Consider the following 16,727-nt stretch of genomic DNA (forward strand, 5'->3'; position numbering starts at 1 on the left):
GGAGTTCAGACTCAAAAGTTCAGCACATAAGTCACCAAAAAGGTAGCGTAATTCCATGGGGAGCCTGCCAATCTCAACATATAGTTACCTAAAAAATAAATCCCCTTTAGGAGATTTCCTCATCACTCTAACTCACACCATCAGAAATCCATCACTGCCACCACCAACACACCTGCAGCATATAGTCGGGGAAGTATAAGGAAAGTCTGTACATGCTAAGGGAAATTCATCTCTGGAGGCAAAAATAGTGTTTTATATAAGGACAATATGGGAGAGTGGGAACACTCTTTTTTTCTGGTGTTACATGGTAATAATTTCAGTATCTTTTCATGTTTATTTTTTGTATCTGTTTCATAATTCCAAGTCCCAGCTCCTGAAATATCTGTGGGAGACAGAAAAGAACGGCTTGTTCTTTTGGCAGCCAACTCCTTCCAGTTACTATTTTCAATTACTGAGGGGATGAGGTAGAGCATCGCCTTGACTGAAATAAAAAGTAGGAATACAAAAATTTCTACATCTGCGGTGCTTGGCATAGTAGGATGACCCCTGACCCTTATCTTTGCTTTCTGGAAATGCAATTTAAGATCCATCTATAGAAGCAAACGCTCTTCCTCACTTCCAGTCTCAGTGTGGATTTGTTGTAGCTCATATTCATTCTGCACGTGTCTCTGGTGTTCAGGATGCTGGGCTTGGGCAAAATGTCTTTCTAAGTGAGCCTCATGGCTCACCTCTGCCACACTATGTTACTTATCAAAGAGGATAGCCACCTACTCAGGACGTCATCCAGGGCAGGCTCCCAGCATGTCCTGAGAATCGGTCCCTGCATTTTCATCCAGCTCATTTGATGTTGTTTTACGTGAGATGAACATAGGAAATAAAATGGATGAAGACAATGCTTATTGCACCTCTACACTCCTTAGGAACACATCATGTTATGGACGGAGTAAATGCAAGGAACATGAAGATTTATTCCAGCCACACCTAGAAGAATAGAAATTATCCTCTCTCCCACTGCCCCCAAACACATTGACACGAGTCCCAATTAAAGCCCATCAAATGGTAAGCATTTGTCAATCAGCAGCAGGCAGAGTTTCCTTATGTTGACATTAACACTCTCAATCTAATGCTATATCTATTTGTTTTTCTTAGAGGCTCTCAAACATGCGAAAAGACATGTTTCCTCTTTCCATCAAGTAGTAGATATATTTGTGATGAAATCACTTGTCAGGCTCTACTTAAAAAGTTCTATTGAGACTTCTTTCTGTTGTGCCCCCCCAATTTCCTGTGCCCATACCCCAGTCAGAACGCTTCCACTGAGGTTAGTTCCTTATTAATTTGTCCATGTTGTCCCAGGAATGCTGGACTTCTGATGGCCAGGGCCATGTCAGTCTTATCCATCTCTGCCTCTTTAAGCCTTAGCACAATGCACAATGCTTCACTCATATCGCCCAATAAATACCTAATCAATGAACAAATGAGCCTCTTTAGAGAACTAAGGTCATATGCTGTGGTGGAAAGTACCTAAGAGCAGGCTTAGGCTTGCTCTGCATGCTGTGAATGGTGAGACTCTGGGCTCCTTCCCCTCTTTGAGCCTGAGTTTCCTTGTCTGTAAAATGGAAATCACAACGAGGACTTTTCAGGATGTTGTGAGAACTATGTGAGATTTAATGTATACAGTGCCTAACATCCAGTAGGCTCAAATATTCATTTTCTCACTTGCCTCTCCCTCAGAGAAATTATAATGAATACACTTTGATTGCTGATGGAACTACTGAATGGCTTGTACAAGATGTAAATATAAAATCTTACTGACAGGTGTTTATGTACTTGCCTAATGTATATCATTGGAAACAATAATGCTGTTAGACTAATTCTCTCAACCCTGGCTCATATTAGATTCAGCTGGATAATTTTTTTTTCTTTGAGACTGAGTTTCGCTGTGTCACCCAGGCTGGAGTGCAGTGGTGCGATCTCAGCTTACCGCAACCTCGGCCTCCCAGGTTCAAGCGACTCTCCTGCCTCAGCCTCCCAAGTATCAGCTGGAGAATTTTTTAAAAATCGCCACGTCCTGACCACACCCCAGACCAATAACATCAGAATCTCTGTGGCTGGGATCCAGCCGTTAGTAAGTCTTCATGCTCCGGGGGTGATTCCAACATGGAACCAAGATTATGAACCACTGGATAAGACGGTACAATGGCCAGAAACATGGGGAAACAGATATACCTTCTGCTACACTCAGCGGAATGCTCTGCATTGCTGTTTGTTTAGGGCTAAAAGTCACAGCTAGCAATAAGCATTAGTTTGCTTTCCTTTGTTGCCAGATGGGGGTACCACTTTAATTTCCTCAAGGAGAGAGGTGACTGTGGTCTAGAGTAAGATTTAGATATTTCTGGCCATGCTGCCCATACTTGTAACATGTTTCCAAAAACTGTGTTCTTTAAATATCGGTATCTGCCTCGGATCAGAACATCATCTTTTCTCTTTTCTCCTCCTCTCTGCATTCCTCTTTCTGTGTCACTACCTCTACCTAACAGTTCAGAAATCACAAAGTCCTTTAATGAGGTTTTTAGATCAGTGTTCTCAACTCTGGTTGTACCTTAAAATCACTTGGGAAGTTTAAAAAAATCTGGGCCCACTCCAGACCAATTAACTAAGACTCCCTGAGGGATGGGGCCCAGACACTGGTATTTTTAAGAAGTTCCCCTAGTGATTCTCAATCTACAGCCAGGTTAAGAATCATCGTTTTACATCAAGGCTGCTTCTTCCCCTCCTCTTAGCCCTCCAAGATCCACATTCCTATTAACCCCAGAGTAGCTTCCATTTTGGAAAAAAACACACACACATACACAGATCTTTTCTCTTTCCTTTTTGACACTAGTAAAATTATTTGTGTTCCATTATTTTTACCTACATCTGTTCCATCCACACTGATGTTCATTCTTGATCAATTCAGCAAACATTACTATTGAGAATTTGATAGGCACAAGACACTCGCTCTGCTAGATGCTGGAAATGTAAAGAAGGAAGAAAGAATTCTACCCTTATGCTACTGGAAAAACTAATAACTTCAAACCCAAATAACTTCAACAGAATGCAGAATGCGCTAGAATATGAGTACAAAATATACTAGCTGTCAAGCTTCACCGAACCCTTTCTATCCTCCCATGTTATCCCACTTCATCCTCACGTGACCCTACGTGGTAAGGATTCTGATGATCACTACTTTTCAGAGAGAGACTGGCGAACACGTACAAGAACATGCACAGGTCCTAAGAGGTGTGGCTGGGATTTCAACCCGGGATTTCCTCCTGATTTTGTGTTCTAGCCTCTAGGCTCAAGGAGAAAAGCGATCCTCACAAACCTTAGCTTAAGAATTTATTTATTTTTAAATGTAGGGGTTGGGTTCTTCTCAGGCAAAGTAAATTTTAAGCATCATGGCCACAGACTCCAGAGATTTTTCACTTGCAAACCTTGTATAAAGAGAGAATTTGATGCTTTGAGTAAATTACAAAAGCAACATATCCATAGGGTATGTCACTCTCGTTTTATTCCTAAAGTCAAGTGTAACAGTCGCATGGTCAGCTCTCATGGGAGAGAAGAAGTATGTCCTGGCCAATGGGGGCAGTTAGGCTGAACTATGGAAAGAACTGGAGGGAACCTTAGGAATCAAGGCCTGCCACACTAGACAGAAGAAGAAACTACAGTATAGAGAGAAAGAAAACGGACTTCCAAAATCAGACTGCTAGTTGCTGGTGGAACTGGACCTTGAATTCAGCCAGTGTATTTCCCCCAACTTCTTTCAGCAAAAGCTACCACCTCACAACTTGAGCCTCAAATAAATGATTCCGTAGTGAGGAAAGAACAATGAGAAAATTAAGAAACTGTTCCTATTTACTCTATTCCTGTGACTGATGTTAAGTTAAGCAAAGGCTTTTGCTTTGGTTAGAGTTGTGGGCACACCAGAGGGATTAGTAAAGCCTGGCTCAACATCACAAACTTCACCTTTGAAAAGAAGCATACAAAAATTCCCTACTTCCATTTGCTACTATAAAATCAAAGCATAAGCCCTTAATTTAGCATGAAGGACTAAATACCAAAAAAAAAAAAAAAAAAAAGTCTTAATATTGCTAATTGTCCTTTTTCTAAGACAACAGTTTATTTTACCTTTAGTCCAAATACAGTCCATTAAACAAAGACTATAAATGCCCAAGCCATTTATTGCCTCAGTCTTGTGTCTCTGAAGTCTTACATTTCTTAGCCATTGGCAGACAAGGCCCACTCTAAGCCCACTTACTACCAGGGTGCTGACGTGACCCATGAGGGCAGTTAGGCTGAATTAAGGAAAGTGAGAACTGGAGGGAACCTTAAGAATCAAGGCCTACCACACTAGACAGAAGAAGAAACGAAAGTCTAAAGAGAAAGAAAAGGTACTTACCCCTTACCCCATTCCCACCCTCCAGCTCTGGTGTGAATCTACCCTCCATTTCCCTAAGCCCAGAGATGAGTTAGATGCCTCCGCTATAGAACCAGGCATTCAGCCATAAGACAGGGAGTGAGCATTCCTAAAACCCCTGGATTCATTCTCTTGAAAGCCTCATAGGCTATGCCAGACTGAACAGGTAGCTGTGGTAGGAGCAGGAGAACAGCCAGTCTCAGTAAGAGGCACAGAAGAGGCCCATCAAACCCCTTCTAACAAAGCTTATTTGTAGAACAGGATATTGCGGGGGTGGGCAGCCCATCTGCCTGGGGTGTTTTCACCCACTCAGCCCTCATGATTTAGGTGGATGCCAAGCACAGCCCACCTCAGTCATAAGCAGTCTTCAGGAACTTCCCGCTCCCGACAGTGTTTCTGCTACTATGGATACTTGGCTCTTGGGACAGAGGTTGGCTTACCCATGGTCACGTCAGCACCCTGGTAGTAAGTGCTGCAGGTTTCCAGGCAGACAAGGCTCCTCTTCCTGCTAGACACAGCCACCATGAGGGATGAAAGGTGAGCATCCCTGCATAGCTTCTCTGCCTATCTCTCTGCTAGATACTGTGTCTGCATTCTCTTATGGTTTGCAGTCGTAGCTACATAGACAGCCATAGTAAGCACCATGAGGGCAGGCTATGGGTCTAAATCCTGAGTCCAGGTAAGATTCCCAATCACAGAGAATGGATTATGGTTTCCCCTACTTCCCTAATAAGGTACAGTCCATGTCCTAGAACACTGACTCCCAAATTTTAAAGCACACACAATTTACCTGGAGATTTTGTTAACATGTACGTTCAGATTCACAAGTCGGGGATAAGGCCAGAAATTTTGCATTTCTAATCTGCCCCCAAGTGATGCTGGTGCTGCTGGGCCCAGACGTGCCAGGTCAGTGGTGCACAAAATCACCTGGAGGGCTAATCAAACCACAGATTGCTGGGCCACCCTCTGCTCTCCCTTAGACTATTTAAGCAACACAGCCTTATTCACAAATCGACCCCTCAGATCAGCTTTGCTTTGGAATTCTTTGACCCTTAGACTATTCAAGTAGCACTGCCATCTACTCTTGTGTACACAGCTTTAAGAGCATGCTCTATCTGTTTCAATGCCTACAGCAACAGCAAAGGAATCGCAGCAAACATTTAGATGATTCCATAGTGAGGAAAGAACAATGTTAGGAGATTCTGATGTAATGGGTTCAGGAATGGGCCCTTGAACTTGTATTTCAAACATCCTCAGGTGATGCTAATGCTGCTGATCTGGGAATCACATTTTGAGAGCCGCTGGCTAGGTCATTCCACAGATGTCGGCTGTTGTGGTTTAATTACCATGATTAAAAGCAGTGGTTCTTGGCCCTGAGCACACAGTTGAATCACCTTAGGACCTGTTTGCTTTTGCAAACAAGTTGCCCAAGTTCCATTTAGAGGTAGTTAAATCAGAATAGCAGGGCATGGGGCCTGGGCACTGTCATTTAAAAAATGTCCCCAGACAGACTGCAAGGTGAGTAGCCCTTCCTGGGACTATCCTGGGCACTAGCTGCGTACTTGTTAATAGGCCTGGGTTTCAGCTGCATATAAACAGGCCTGGGTCTCAGAGGCAGTCTGTTCACAGCACAGATGAAAATTCAAGGACAGACTATGCTGACGAAAGTGAACAGAATTCACTAGACTGTCTCTTCTCTGGTTAGGAGTGAAGTCCCTTCGAATGCTGGTTTTTACTCTTTCAGGTCAGTGAAAGAAACACAGTACTTAAGTTCAGTAAAACTGCTAAGGTGCCCCTGACAATCTCAGGATTTCCATAACCTTCGGGATAAGCAGGGACATGGCCCAACTATGTTTTAGAATTGATGGCCTTAGCTCTTATCTACCTTGTGCTGGACAGTGAGGAACCTCAGCCAACAAGGACCCAGGTAGGAGGGCAGCAGAGTGGGTGGAAAGAAGAGATCTGGGCTCTAGCACTCCCCTGGGATGTGACCAGCCATGTGACTTCTTTTCTTCTGGACCAGCAGTCCTCAGGATCACCATGGTGCTCTCTCATTCTAACATCAAAGGCTGACTTGGGGAGTGGGAAGTATAATATTAAGGACTCACTCATTTCTTAGATAAATTTTGAATAAATCTTGAGCAAGAAAAGAAGTTAAATCTGAGTAACTCAGCCATGTTTTTCTGAGAAGTTATAAAATTATATGGTCTTGTCATAAATTTTTATTAGTACTGCTTATATTCATGCACAGACCAGTGATTAAAAATTGAGGAGACTGAGAAGCAAGAACAGGAGACAAGAAGATAGCTTGGGAGTAGAGGATAGGGCTAGAGAATGTATGGTGGCAGCAGGGGTTGGGGAGCAAAAGAGTACAATCCACATGGATGTCTGACTGCTTCTGGTTTGCTTTTCCAGGCCACCATTTTTCAAAGTAATCTGTGCTATTTGCCATCATCAGTTCTCTCACTCCCTCTGCAGTCCAGGAAACGCTGGCCCTATTCCCATCTTAGCATAACCTAATTGGGTAACTTTGGGTACTATTTCAGCTCTCATGGCTTTCATTTCTTTTCTCTTTTTATTTCACTCTTTTGCCCAGGCTGGAGTGCAGTGACATGATCTCTGCTCACTGCAATCTCCATCTCCTAGGTTGAAGTGATTCTCCTGCCTCAGCCTCCTTAGTAGCTGGGATTACAGGCGTCTGCCACCACACCTAGCTAATTTTTGTATTTTTAGTAGAGATGTGGTTTTACCATGTTGGACAGGCTGCTCTCGAACTCTGACCTCAAATGATCCACCCACCTAAGCCTCCCAAAGTGTTGGGATTATAGGCATGAGCCAGCACACCTGGCCTCGTTTCTCTCCTTTTGTTAAAAAAACAATGTGGGCAAAAATCTCTATTCTTTGTATCCGTAGGAATAAAATGAATAAATGATGTAGCAGTGCTCCTTGCAGGCTAGCTGGTATTCTTGTTTTCACCATCTCCCCTGCCAGGAGATGAGCGAGGTCACCCACCTGATGCCTGGACCTCCATGATGTATTGGTGCAGATCCTGGCCCTGCTGAATGACCTCAAAGGTCATGTTGTTCATGGCTAGCTTCCGTTCTGTGTGGCGCTGCAGCCGCTGTTCTGCCAAGGTTAGGTCCTCTGTGTTGAAGTCATTCATCTGCCGAAGCAGGTCTTCATTCCAGGCATCTAGCTCTGCTGTCACCTGTGAGGGAACCACTGTCATCAGCACAGGCTCACCAGGTCCATGAAAGATGGCTAGGTTAAGGCTCATGATTCCAAGCCTTATTCATGAATCTACCCCTCAGACCAGTCTCTGCTTTGGCATGCTTCAACCCTTAGACTATTGAAGCAACACTGCCATGTACTCTTGTATACACGGCTCCAAGAGTGCTCTCTAGGTGTTTCAATGCCTATAGCAACAGCAAGGGAAGAGCAGCAAACATTTATATCATGAATTATGGCTTATAAAGTTTCTGCATATTCCTTGCTGTTCAGTCCTCACAATAACCTAGAGAGGCAGGCATGGTGGAGATCTCCAGGTCCATCTTCTAGAAGAGGAAGTTGACCCTCACATAGACAGATGAGGTGATTTTCCCTGCTAGAGAAGGACGAAGTTCTTCTATTGATTCAAAGACTTTTTCTACCATCCCACAATTGTAACTGTAACAATTTTCATAATTAAAGAGGTCCCCAGAAATTAAGTAGAGGATCTATTTCAGAAACAGAAACTGAGGGCTAGAAAAGCCTAGTGAATGGCCCAAAGTTACATAATCAGTTAAAGACTTGGTGCCTATCAAACCCAGTGGTCCTGCTCTGGTTCCTGAGTTCTGTGCAGGATTCTGTCCTTTTATTACAAAGGCTGACACCTAAAAATAGTGACTAAACAAAGTATAAATGTGTAGCACACCTCCAGAGATTCAAGCAGATTATAAACAATTGAAAGGCAATAATGATTCTAATGAATACTAAAGCATGTAATGAATGGAAACACTGCCCTAATAGCAACTTGCTTATTGTTCATTTTTCTACACCTTAACTCACATGATTTCACCTGGTCTACTCTCAGTTCTCTGCAAATGGAGACTAAATCCTACACTTTCTTTACAATCTCTGCAATCACCCACAGACTAGGAACTCAGAAGCACTGAACTAGATAATTCCACCTGTGTGAATCAAAATTAAAACTGTTAAATGTGGTTTTCAGATCTGTTATCTCATGCTACTGCCATGACAGCCCTGTGAAGATGATAGCATGGGTACTGTCATACTCTTTTCTCAGAAGAGGAAAGTGTCACTCCAGGTCACACATTCCCAGGATGGCCCAGGCCATCTAAGCATATATCCCAGAGCTCTAGCTGAGTGGTTTTCATGATGCTGGGTCTCATGCCAGCTCCCACGTGGCATAACCTTCCAAGTTATCAAACACTGCTGCTCCAGGAGCATCAGGAACACAGGGAGACAGAGATGGATTGAAGCAAGTGAGAGCAATGCTCTAATATCGCATGCTGGGGACATACACACTGGGATGGGAAAGCCAAGTAGCCCCTCACAAGGGGCTGCTGTGTGGATCACGGAATTTCATTTTTTGTCTAACAGCAAGACCTTTCTTCAAGCAAAATAGACACAGATTAAATTGTACTTGCTCTCTTTGAAGCAGAAGTAGGGAAACTGTGAAAGTATCAACCTCGCTGCCCTAGGTTCTCATTTCACACCCCACATCTTTTCAGTCAACTTAGAGAACTGCTGAGCTCAGCAGGAAAACCCAGTATTACTTTTTGTGGGGAGTTGGGGGAGCTGGAAACCAGTGGGTTGGCAGACAAAGCAGGTTTTTGTTGTAGCCCCATCTTTGAAAGGTACTTCATTCTCTAACTAGAGAAAGGGGTTAGACTGAGGAGACTAAAGAGATTATTTATAAAAGATAATTTAGCCTGGCTGCAGTGGCTTGTGCCTATAATCCTAGTGCTTTGAAAAGCCAAGGTGAGAGGATCACTTGAGGCCAGGAGTTCAAGACCAGCCTGGTCAACGCAGTGAGACCTTCTCTCTACAAAGCAAATAATAATAAATTAGCCAGGCATGGTGGCATGCACCTGTTGTCCTAGCAACTTGGGAGGCTGAGGCAGGAGAATCACTTGAGTGAATCACAAGAGTTCAAGGTTGCAGTGAGCTATTATTATGCCACTGCACTCCAGCTTGGGTGACAGAGAACCTGTTCCTTCAAAAAAAAAAAAAAAGGGCATAATTTAAAGTATAAATAGGCTTTTATAGAACCAGGCCTGTAAATATCTTTTTTTGTTACTGTATTTTAAAAACTAAAGCATAATTTACATATAAAATATACATATTTTAAGCATTCAGTTCTGAGTCTTGACAATTTTATGCATCCATGTAGTCATCGCCAAAAATAAACTATAGAGCATTTCCATCATCCTACGGAGCCTACATGTATCCATTCCTCCCCTCCTCAACGCACAACTAGGTACCACTTTCTGATTTCTATCATCATAGATGCAGTTTTGCCTATTCTTAAATTTCATATGAATGAAATTATACAGAATATTGTTTTTCAACTTCTGGCTTCTTTTGTTCTCGTTGTATCAACATTCATCCATGTTGCTGTGTATACAAGTAGCTCATTCCTTGCTATGGCTGAGTAGAGTACCATTGTATAGATATGGCACAACTTGTTTATCCACTCTCCTGCTAATGAACTCTTGGGTTGTTTCTAGTGGTTAGCTAATATGAATAAGGTTGATGTGAAAATTCTTATACATGTCTTTCTGTGGACACAGGTTTTCATTGCTCTTGCATAATAACTAGGGGTGGAATTATATAAAGGTCATAGGGTAGGTGTATGTTTAACTTTACAAGGGAATCATCAGAGTTTCTCAAAATGATTGTAATATTTGACATTCCCAGTAGCAATGTATTCAAGTTCCGGTTGCTCTACATCCCCACCAATATTTGGCATTATCGTTCTATTTAATTTTAGCCATGCTAGTGGGTGTGAACTGCTATCTCATTATGGTTTTAAGTTGTATTTTCCTGATGACTCATGATGGTGACAACATTTTCAAATGCTTATTGACCATTTGTATATCTACTTTTTTGTAAAATGTCTTTTTAAGCCTTTTGCCCTTTTTAAAAAACTGAGTTAATTAACTTTTGATTGTAGATTGGTAGGAGTTCTAAATATTTTCTGGATGTAAGTTCTTTATCAGATAACACATTTTCCAATAGCCCAAATCACAAATTGTAGTCCATTTTCTGGCCTACAAACTAAGGGGAATTAGAATAAAACTAAGACAACAAGCATGAAAGGAAGAGCCTGCCTTTTCTTTTGATTTTAGGTTTTGTTTGTTTCCATGAGACTGAGTCTGTGAGGTATCTATTTGCTGCAGTAAGATCCAAGGAGTCCAACGGCCAGGAATCTACGGAGTGGAAGGTGCTGACGGTCCAAGTGAGGGAGAATGGAGTCAGGCTGGGGGGCTTTAGTTTAGAGAATGATCTCAGAGGTCTGGGTTCTTGGGAATTCAAATCTAAGCTAAATGTAAAATATGTCCAGGATTCTATATCTGGTGTTTCTATATTCTTTCCTCTCCTCTCCTTACCCTTCTCCACTCTTATCACCTGACACCATTGGATTGAGGAACCCAGGACTGTTGTGAATCCTGGAGAATGAGAATTTCCAGGGCCTCCTCCTAAGGCTGCCCTCCCTGGGTCCACAAGCTCTCTCCTCTTTCTGTTGGAGTCCCCCTCCCTTCTCTCCCCAGGAACTGATGCCCACAGCTTTCAATTCGTCTGATTTGTGTGTTTTAATGTATACTGGAGTTTAAATTATTCTCTCTCCTAAGTATTTTCTGTTTCCTTAAGGAATGTTTTCTCATTGGGTTCTTCCTCCCTACTTTCTCTGTGAGGCTAAGGCTGGAAGACAACAGGGGCTTATTTTTTAAAAAATAAAACAGTTGTTTTCAAACCTGAAGTTGACCTTACTGCTAATAAACAAACCCAGCTTTCCAGCCTTACCTTGTGTTCTTCTTATGAATCAGTCAGATGGTTTACTTGTTGATGCTGAGAGAAAGTTCTGCCCTTTCCAGCCTTCTTCATTGGTCTAAGAGCCCTGAAATGCCCTTGTCCCTCCTCCCAGACTGCTCAAGCCCTGACCACCCTTCAAAATAAACCCTCTGGCATGAAGAGCTTCATGACAACTCCCAGACCCAGATATTTTTCTCTGACTTATCTAATAACATAGGTCATGAGTTTGCTTGCTAATGCAGAGAGACACTACTGAAAAGAAAAGTCTGTGCCAGAGAGTGTATTTAGTGATTTAACTCCATTTGGAGAAAATTTGTTCAGGTTAGAAACTAGGGCCTGAAGCCAGTGAATGAAAGATGGAACATGAGGTTCCCAGAGGATATTCTGCTGTCAGTCAACCTATTCTGCTTTCTTCTTCCACTCAGTTACCTCCATCTCAGCTCCTGGCCTGCTCAGTTCCCCTCCTGCTCTAGTGGCCTCTGTCTCCCCTACTCTCCTGAATTAATTGGAGAGTTAGGAAATGATGACTTATTTGACAGGTACATTGGCAATATTTCTATTCTAACAATGGCCTACTCTAGAGACATCAATAAGAGAAATCAGAAGAGCCAAAATTTAAAATGGGTAAGAAGCAGCGGGAAATGGAAAATGGGAAGCCTCACTCCAAAAAGAAGTGTAAGGTGTTCCTGCCAGATGAGATTCACCAAATCCAGTATTCTGCCATCAAAATTTGTTCTGTAGGAACACTTTGAGCTCTGTTTTCAGAGAACCCTCTCCATTGGTTCCTCCTGTTTTCTCAGTCTTCCCCAGTATTTATGTGTAGAGAAAACTATAGTACCTCTTCAACAGATGTTTTGATTTGTATCTGCCGGAATCACAATTCACCTACCTCTTTTGTCCCCTACTGCCTGTGGTCTATCTATTTCAACTCTTTATCATTTGCAACATTGGAAATCTCACTGTGTAATTACTTCTTTAGATCAATGTTTTGATGCTGGTGATGATTATGAAGAAGATATGATTGAAGAAGACATTTTACTTTGCATTGTATTGTACAGGCAGTATGTTAAGTGTCTGATCAACTTTATTTAATCGTCATAGCACTATAGGAGGAAATGAAAACACAGAGAAATCATAGTTTTTCCCATAGTTTCAGAGCTGGTGGTGGCAAAGCTGAGCATTTAACGACCAAATCCAGTGCTCTTAACTATGGGGTTACATCAATAAGGCTGCTCCAAGAACTGATTTTTGGGGATGGCCTTCTTTTTACTAGTCTCACTTCAGAAAAGTTCCAGTTTTACCCTTCCTGTTTTCTTCTTTAAAATAATGAAGTTTTCTTCACTTCACATGAGCCTTTTCAGTTAATAATATATTTTTGAGCAGAACAAGAAATTGTATATTTGTGACCTTAGATAAATGCCAGGCATAATTTATCCTTGCAAGAAAACTTCCTCCAGAATTTTTTTTTGTTTTAATTATGGAATGCTTCATGAATTTGTGTGTCAGAGGCCAGGCTAATCTTCTCTGTATCATTCCAATTTAGGGTATGTGCTGATGAAGTGAGCACAGTACAGTATATTTTTAAAGAGTTTGATAATTCCTTCTAAAAAAAAAATGACTGCCAGATTGCTCAGTATAAAGGTAATATTAACCTAACTAGAATTCTCTGGTTACCCAGAGGCCTTTGTCATGAATAGGAGAAACATCTGCAATTTTGTATTGAGACTAAAGTTGCGGCACATAGAAGTGTGATCTGTTCCCCACACAGGCAGGGTCTCTGCAAGGCAAGAGCAAATGCCTTTGGCTTCCACAGCAGGTGTTCTACATAAACATTCAGGGATCTCCTAATACAACTCAGTAATAAATCAGAAGAGAAACAATGAGAAAGAATAAGATGGGATGTTTAACTGCTTAAAACCTGTAAGCAAATATATATATATAAAAGAAAACATATTATGAATAATAATAACAATGCTGACTATAGTGTATTAAGTGCTGATAAAACTGCCAGGAGCTTTGCTAAAATGTTACGTGTTAAAGTATTAAATTCTCACAGTAACCCAACAGGCTGGGAAATATTATCTCATCTCCATTTCTCAGATGAGGAAACCACGGCTTCAAGGACAACTTGTCTGGCTGGGCACAATGGCTCAGGCCTGTAACCCCCGCATTTTGGTAGGCCGAGGCAGGCAGATTACCTGAGGTCAGGAGTTTGAGACCAGCCTGGCAAGCATGGGGAGACTCATCTCTACTAAAAATACAGAAAGTAGCTGGGCATGGTGGTGCACACCTGTAATCCCAGCTACTCAGGAGGCTGGGCTAGGAGACTCACTTGAACCCAGGAGGCGGAGATTGCAGTGAGCCAAAATCATGCCACCACACTCCAGCCTAGGTGACAGAGTGAGACCCTATCTATAGAAAAAAAAAAAATTGCCTAAGGCCACATGATAGGTAAAGTTGGTGAAATTATATATATTATTCATCAACACTACATATGATGCACATGTTAAGATTCAATCTCATTCCAATTACCAGTAGGAAGGAAGAGTCCATGGCATTTTATTGTAATGGGATGCCATTGACGTTCCTGGGCTGTCAACTGCAAAACGAGCATCTTTCTGTTTTACGACATCATTAGTTTTGTGAAGATGAGGAAAGTGGAAGACAAATATTCTCCACTGGCCTACAAATGCTGGTGGATAGGGAAGGACATATTCCAGCTGAAGAAACCATCTCATTGCACGGGAAGAGCTATTTTATCTGTAATGTATTGATATAGGTTGCCATGAAACTAAAATAGCTAAAGTACCATAATCATTTACTCTTCTTGTCCAATATAGCGTTGAGTTCCTCTCCATTAATCAATTCCTAAAATAATAAGATTAGTGAATTCTAAAGCAGATTATTTAAAGTTATCATAGCATTTCCTTGTCTTAGAAATATGTATAAGCTCTCTGAAGAGTTAAAATACTTGTTTAAATAGATAAAGACCTTTGGGGAAATTGTAAGGCATTTCCAGAAAAGCAAAGGGACTTGGCAGTAATGAAATCTACTCAGTTGCTTTTAATTTTTGGCAAAATAATGGGAGAACATATTGCAAAAATTCTGTAATTGATGAGTTCCAATGTTCAATTACTTAATTTCTATACCAATTGAATAATTTGGATAACTGGATAATTTTTATGGCCAATTTCATGTTCTTTTCTTCTCTATCACCATGATTAAAACTGAGGTCCTTGATATAATCACAGCTGTCAGTTAATAGGGTTGAGAGGGATCTTGGTCATTCCTTTTAATAGTTTTGTCCATACCTTTGCCTTTTTTTTTTAATTAATTTTTTTAATTGCATTTTTGCATTTTAGGTTTTGGGGTACATGTGAAGAACATGCAAGATTGTTGCATAGGTAGCATTTTGAGATTTGGGGAACTCTATTCTCCTTTTAAAAGACCTCTCCGAGAGATCGAGACCATTCTGGTCAACATGGTGAAACCCCGTCTCTACTAAAAATACAAAAAACTAGCTGGGCATGGTGGCATGTGCCTGTAATCCCAGCTACTTAGGAGGCTGAGGCAGGAGAATTGCCTGAGCCCAGGAGGCGGAGGTTGCGGTGAGCCGAGATCGCGCCATTGCACTCCAGCCTGGGCAACAAGAGCGAAACTCCGTCTCAAAAAAAAAAAAAAACAAAAAAAAACCCTCTCTTTTGTTGAAGAGCTCCTATAAAGTATATTGCTTACTCATTCTAGAACCTAGTTATGCTTGAGTGTCAGAATGTTCTTTTTCCCCCATGTAAGCTGAACACTTTCTACTGCATCCTTACTAGAAAGGAGGAGCATATGGTATTTGAACCTTGATAATGTTACTTGAGCTCGGACCCACAGCCCCAAATCCACCCCATTACAGAGCAATCTAAACATTTCCATGAGGGATTTTTGACAGTTCTACTGAAAACAGGTGACTTGCCAGAATACTAAAGCTGTGAGAATAATCCTGATTTTTTTTTTAAAAAGCATGGTAGTAGGGAAAAACCTCCTAATGATCCTGAAATTAATTTGCCAAAAAGTCTAGAGGAAACTATGAAATAAATATTTTGTGAGGATTAGGTTTACTTTATTGTATTCATTCTACATTTCCTTCCCAAATGTTCTGGGGGTACATTTAGAAAATGTGACAGTGATTACTAGGAAGAGTCTCAACTATAGATCTTGGCTTCTTTCTTGATATAGTTGCTATGTCGGTAGATTTGGCATGTTACAAATGTGGAGAGCAGCAAGGCCTTGCAATCTCTAATAGTATTTATGGAGGAAAAAAGTGGTGAAATTGGACTAGATGATGGGCCTTTAGATGATCCACATCTGACAGTGATTAAGCAGACTAATGGCTCTGTGTCCCCCAGAGAAGAACCTGTAGTGACAAACCAGAGAGCCCTGTCTTACCTGCCCATCTTTTCAAACAGCCACAACATTGATAGCAATAATAAATTAAATTTCTATCTATTTTCATAGGCAGAAGAACTGTGCAAAAAAAAAAAAAAAGAAAAAAGAAAAAGACTAAATTTGAGTAACAAAATAGAAAAGCTTCCATTTTTTTTTTTAAAGTCAATGTACTGAAAACATTTACTTTGAAAGTGAGAAAAATCTAGACAGGACAGGTGATGTCATTGAAAAGGTACCTATCTCCTGGGCTGCACCAGAGCCAGTGTTCTTAATAGGACACATCCAAGCCTGTTTGTGAGCCAGGCTTAGGTAACTAGGGTTCCTTCAGCAGAGAGTGACCAACAAAGTCAGTCTCTTGAGATCATATCCTGTCCAGAAAAAGGTGTATAAATAGGGGATATATACCACAGAGGGCTGGCACTAAGGAGAAATCATTATAAAATTTTTAGAGTCAGAGGGGACTGCAGAAATAACTCATAAAATTTCACCATTTTTCAGGAAAAAAGATCTATGATAAGGATTTTCGAATATTTTCAAGGCTCCCAAATAAGAGGGAACAGACTAGTTCCCCCCGCCGCCCCCCTGCCAGAGAGCAGAACAAATGTAAAAGGTGGAGCTTTTGGTTCAACACTATAGTGAAATCCTGAGCTCCCTCCTTTCTTCTCCCTTCCCTGCTAAGCCCCTTTCTGGGCTCTGGAGATACTCTGGTAGAGGCTGGATGGCATCCTCCAGGGATGCCAAATTCTAGCCACCAAGTTTTGCCTGCCCTCCAGGTGTAACTTCATTGGGAAACTCTCCA

At 41.5% G+C, this 16,727-nt stretch overlaps 1 protein-coding gene and 1 pseudogene across 26 annotated transcripts in view; both read right to left on the bottom strand.

Moving 5' to 3' along the window:
• Positions 1-16,727, bottom strand: part of KALRN (kalirin RhoGEF kinase) — a 711,287-nt gene that overhangs the window by 313,452 nt on the left and 381,108 nt on the right. For all 26 annotated transcript variants that reach the window (XM_039477078.2, XM_039477077.2, XM_039477076.2 and 23 more), the window contains exon 14: positions 7,469-7,664. In XM_039477078.2, coding sequence (XP_039333012.2) covers positions 7,469-7,664 — 196 coding nt within the window. The remainder of the gene's footprint in view (positions 1-7,468; positions 7,665-16,727) is intronic.
• LOC120367246 (U6 spliceosomal RNA) lies at positions 12,966-13,061 on the bottom strand (annotated as a pseudogene).

The sequence above is a fragment of the Saimiri boliviensis genome, chromosome 8 (genome assembly GCF_048565385.1).
Source record: "Saimiri boliviensis isolate mSaiBol1 chromosome 8, mSaiBol1.pri, whole genome shotgun sequence".
Classification (NCBI taxonomy): Eukaryota; Metazoa; Chordata; class Mammalia; order Primates; family Cebidae; genus Saimiri; species Saimiri boliviensis.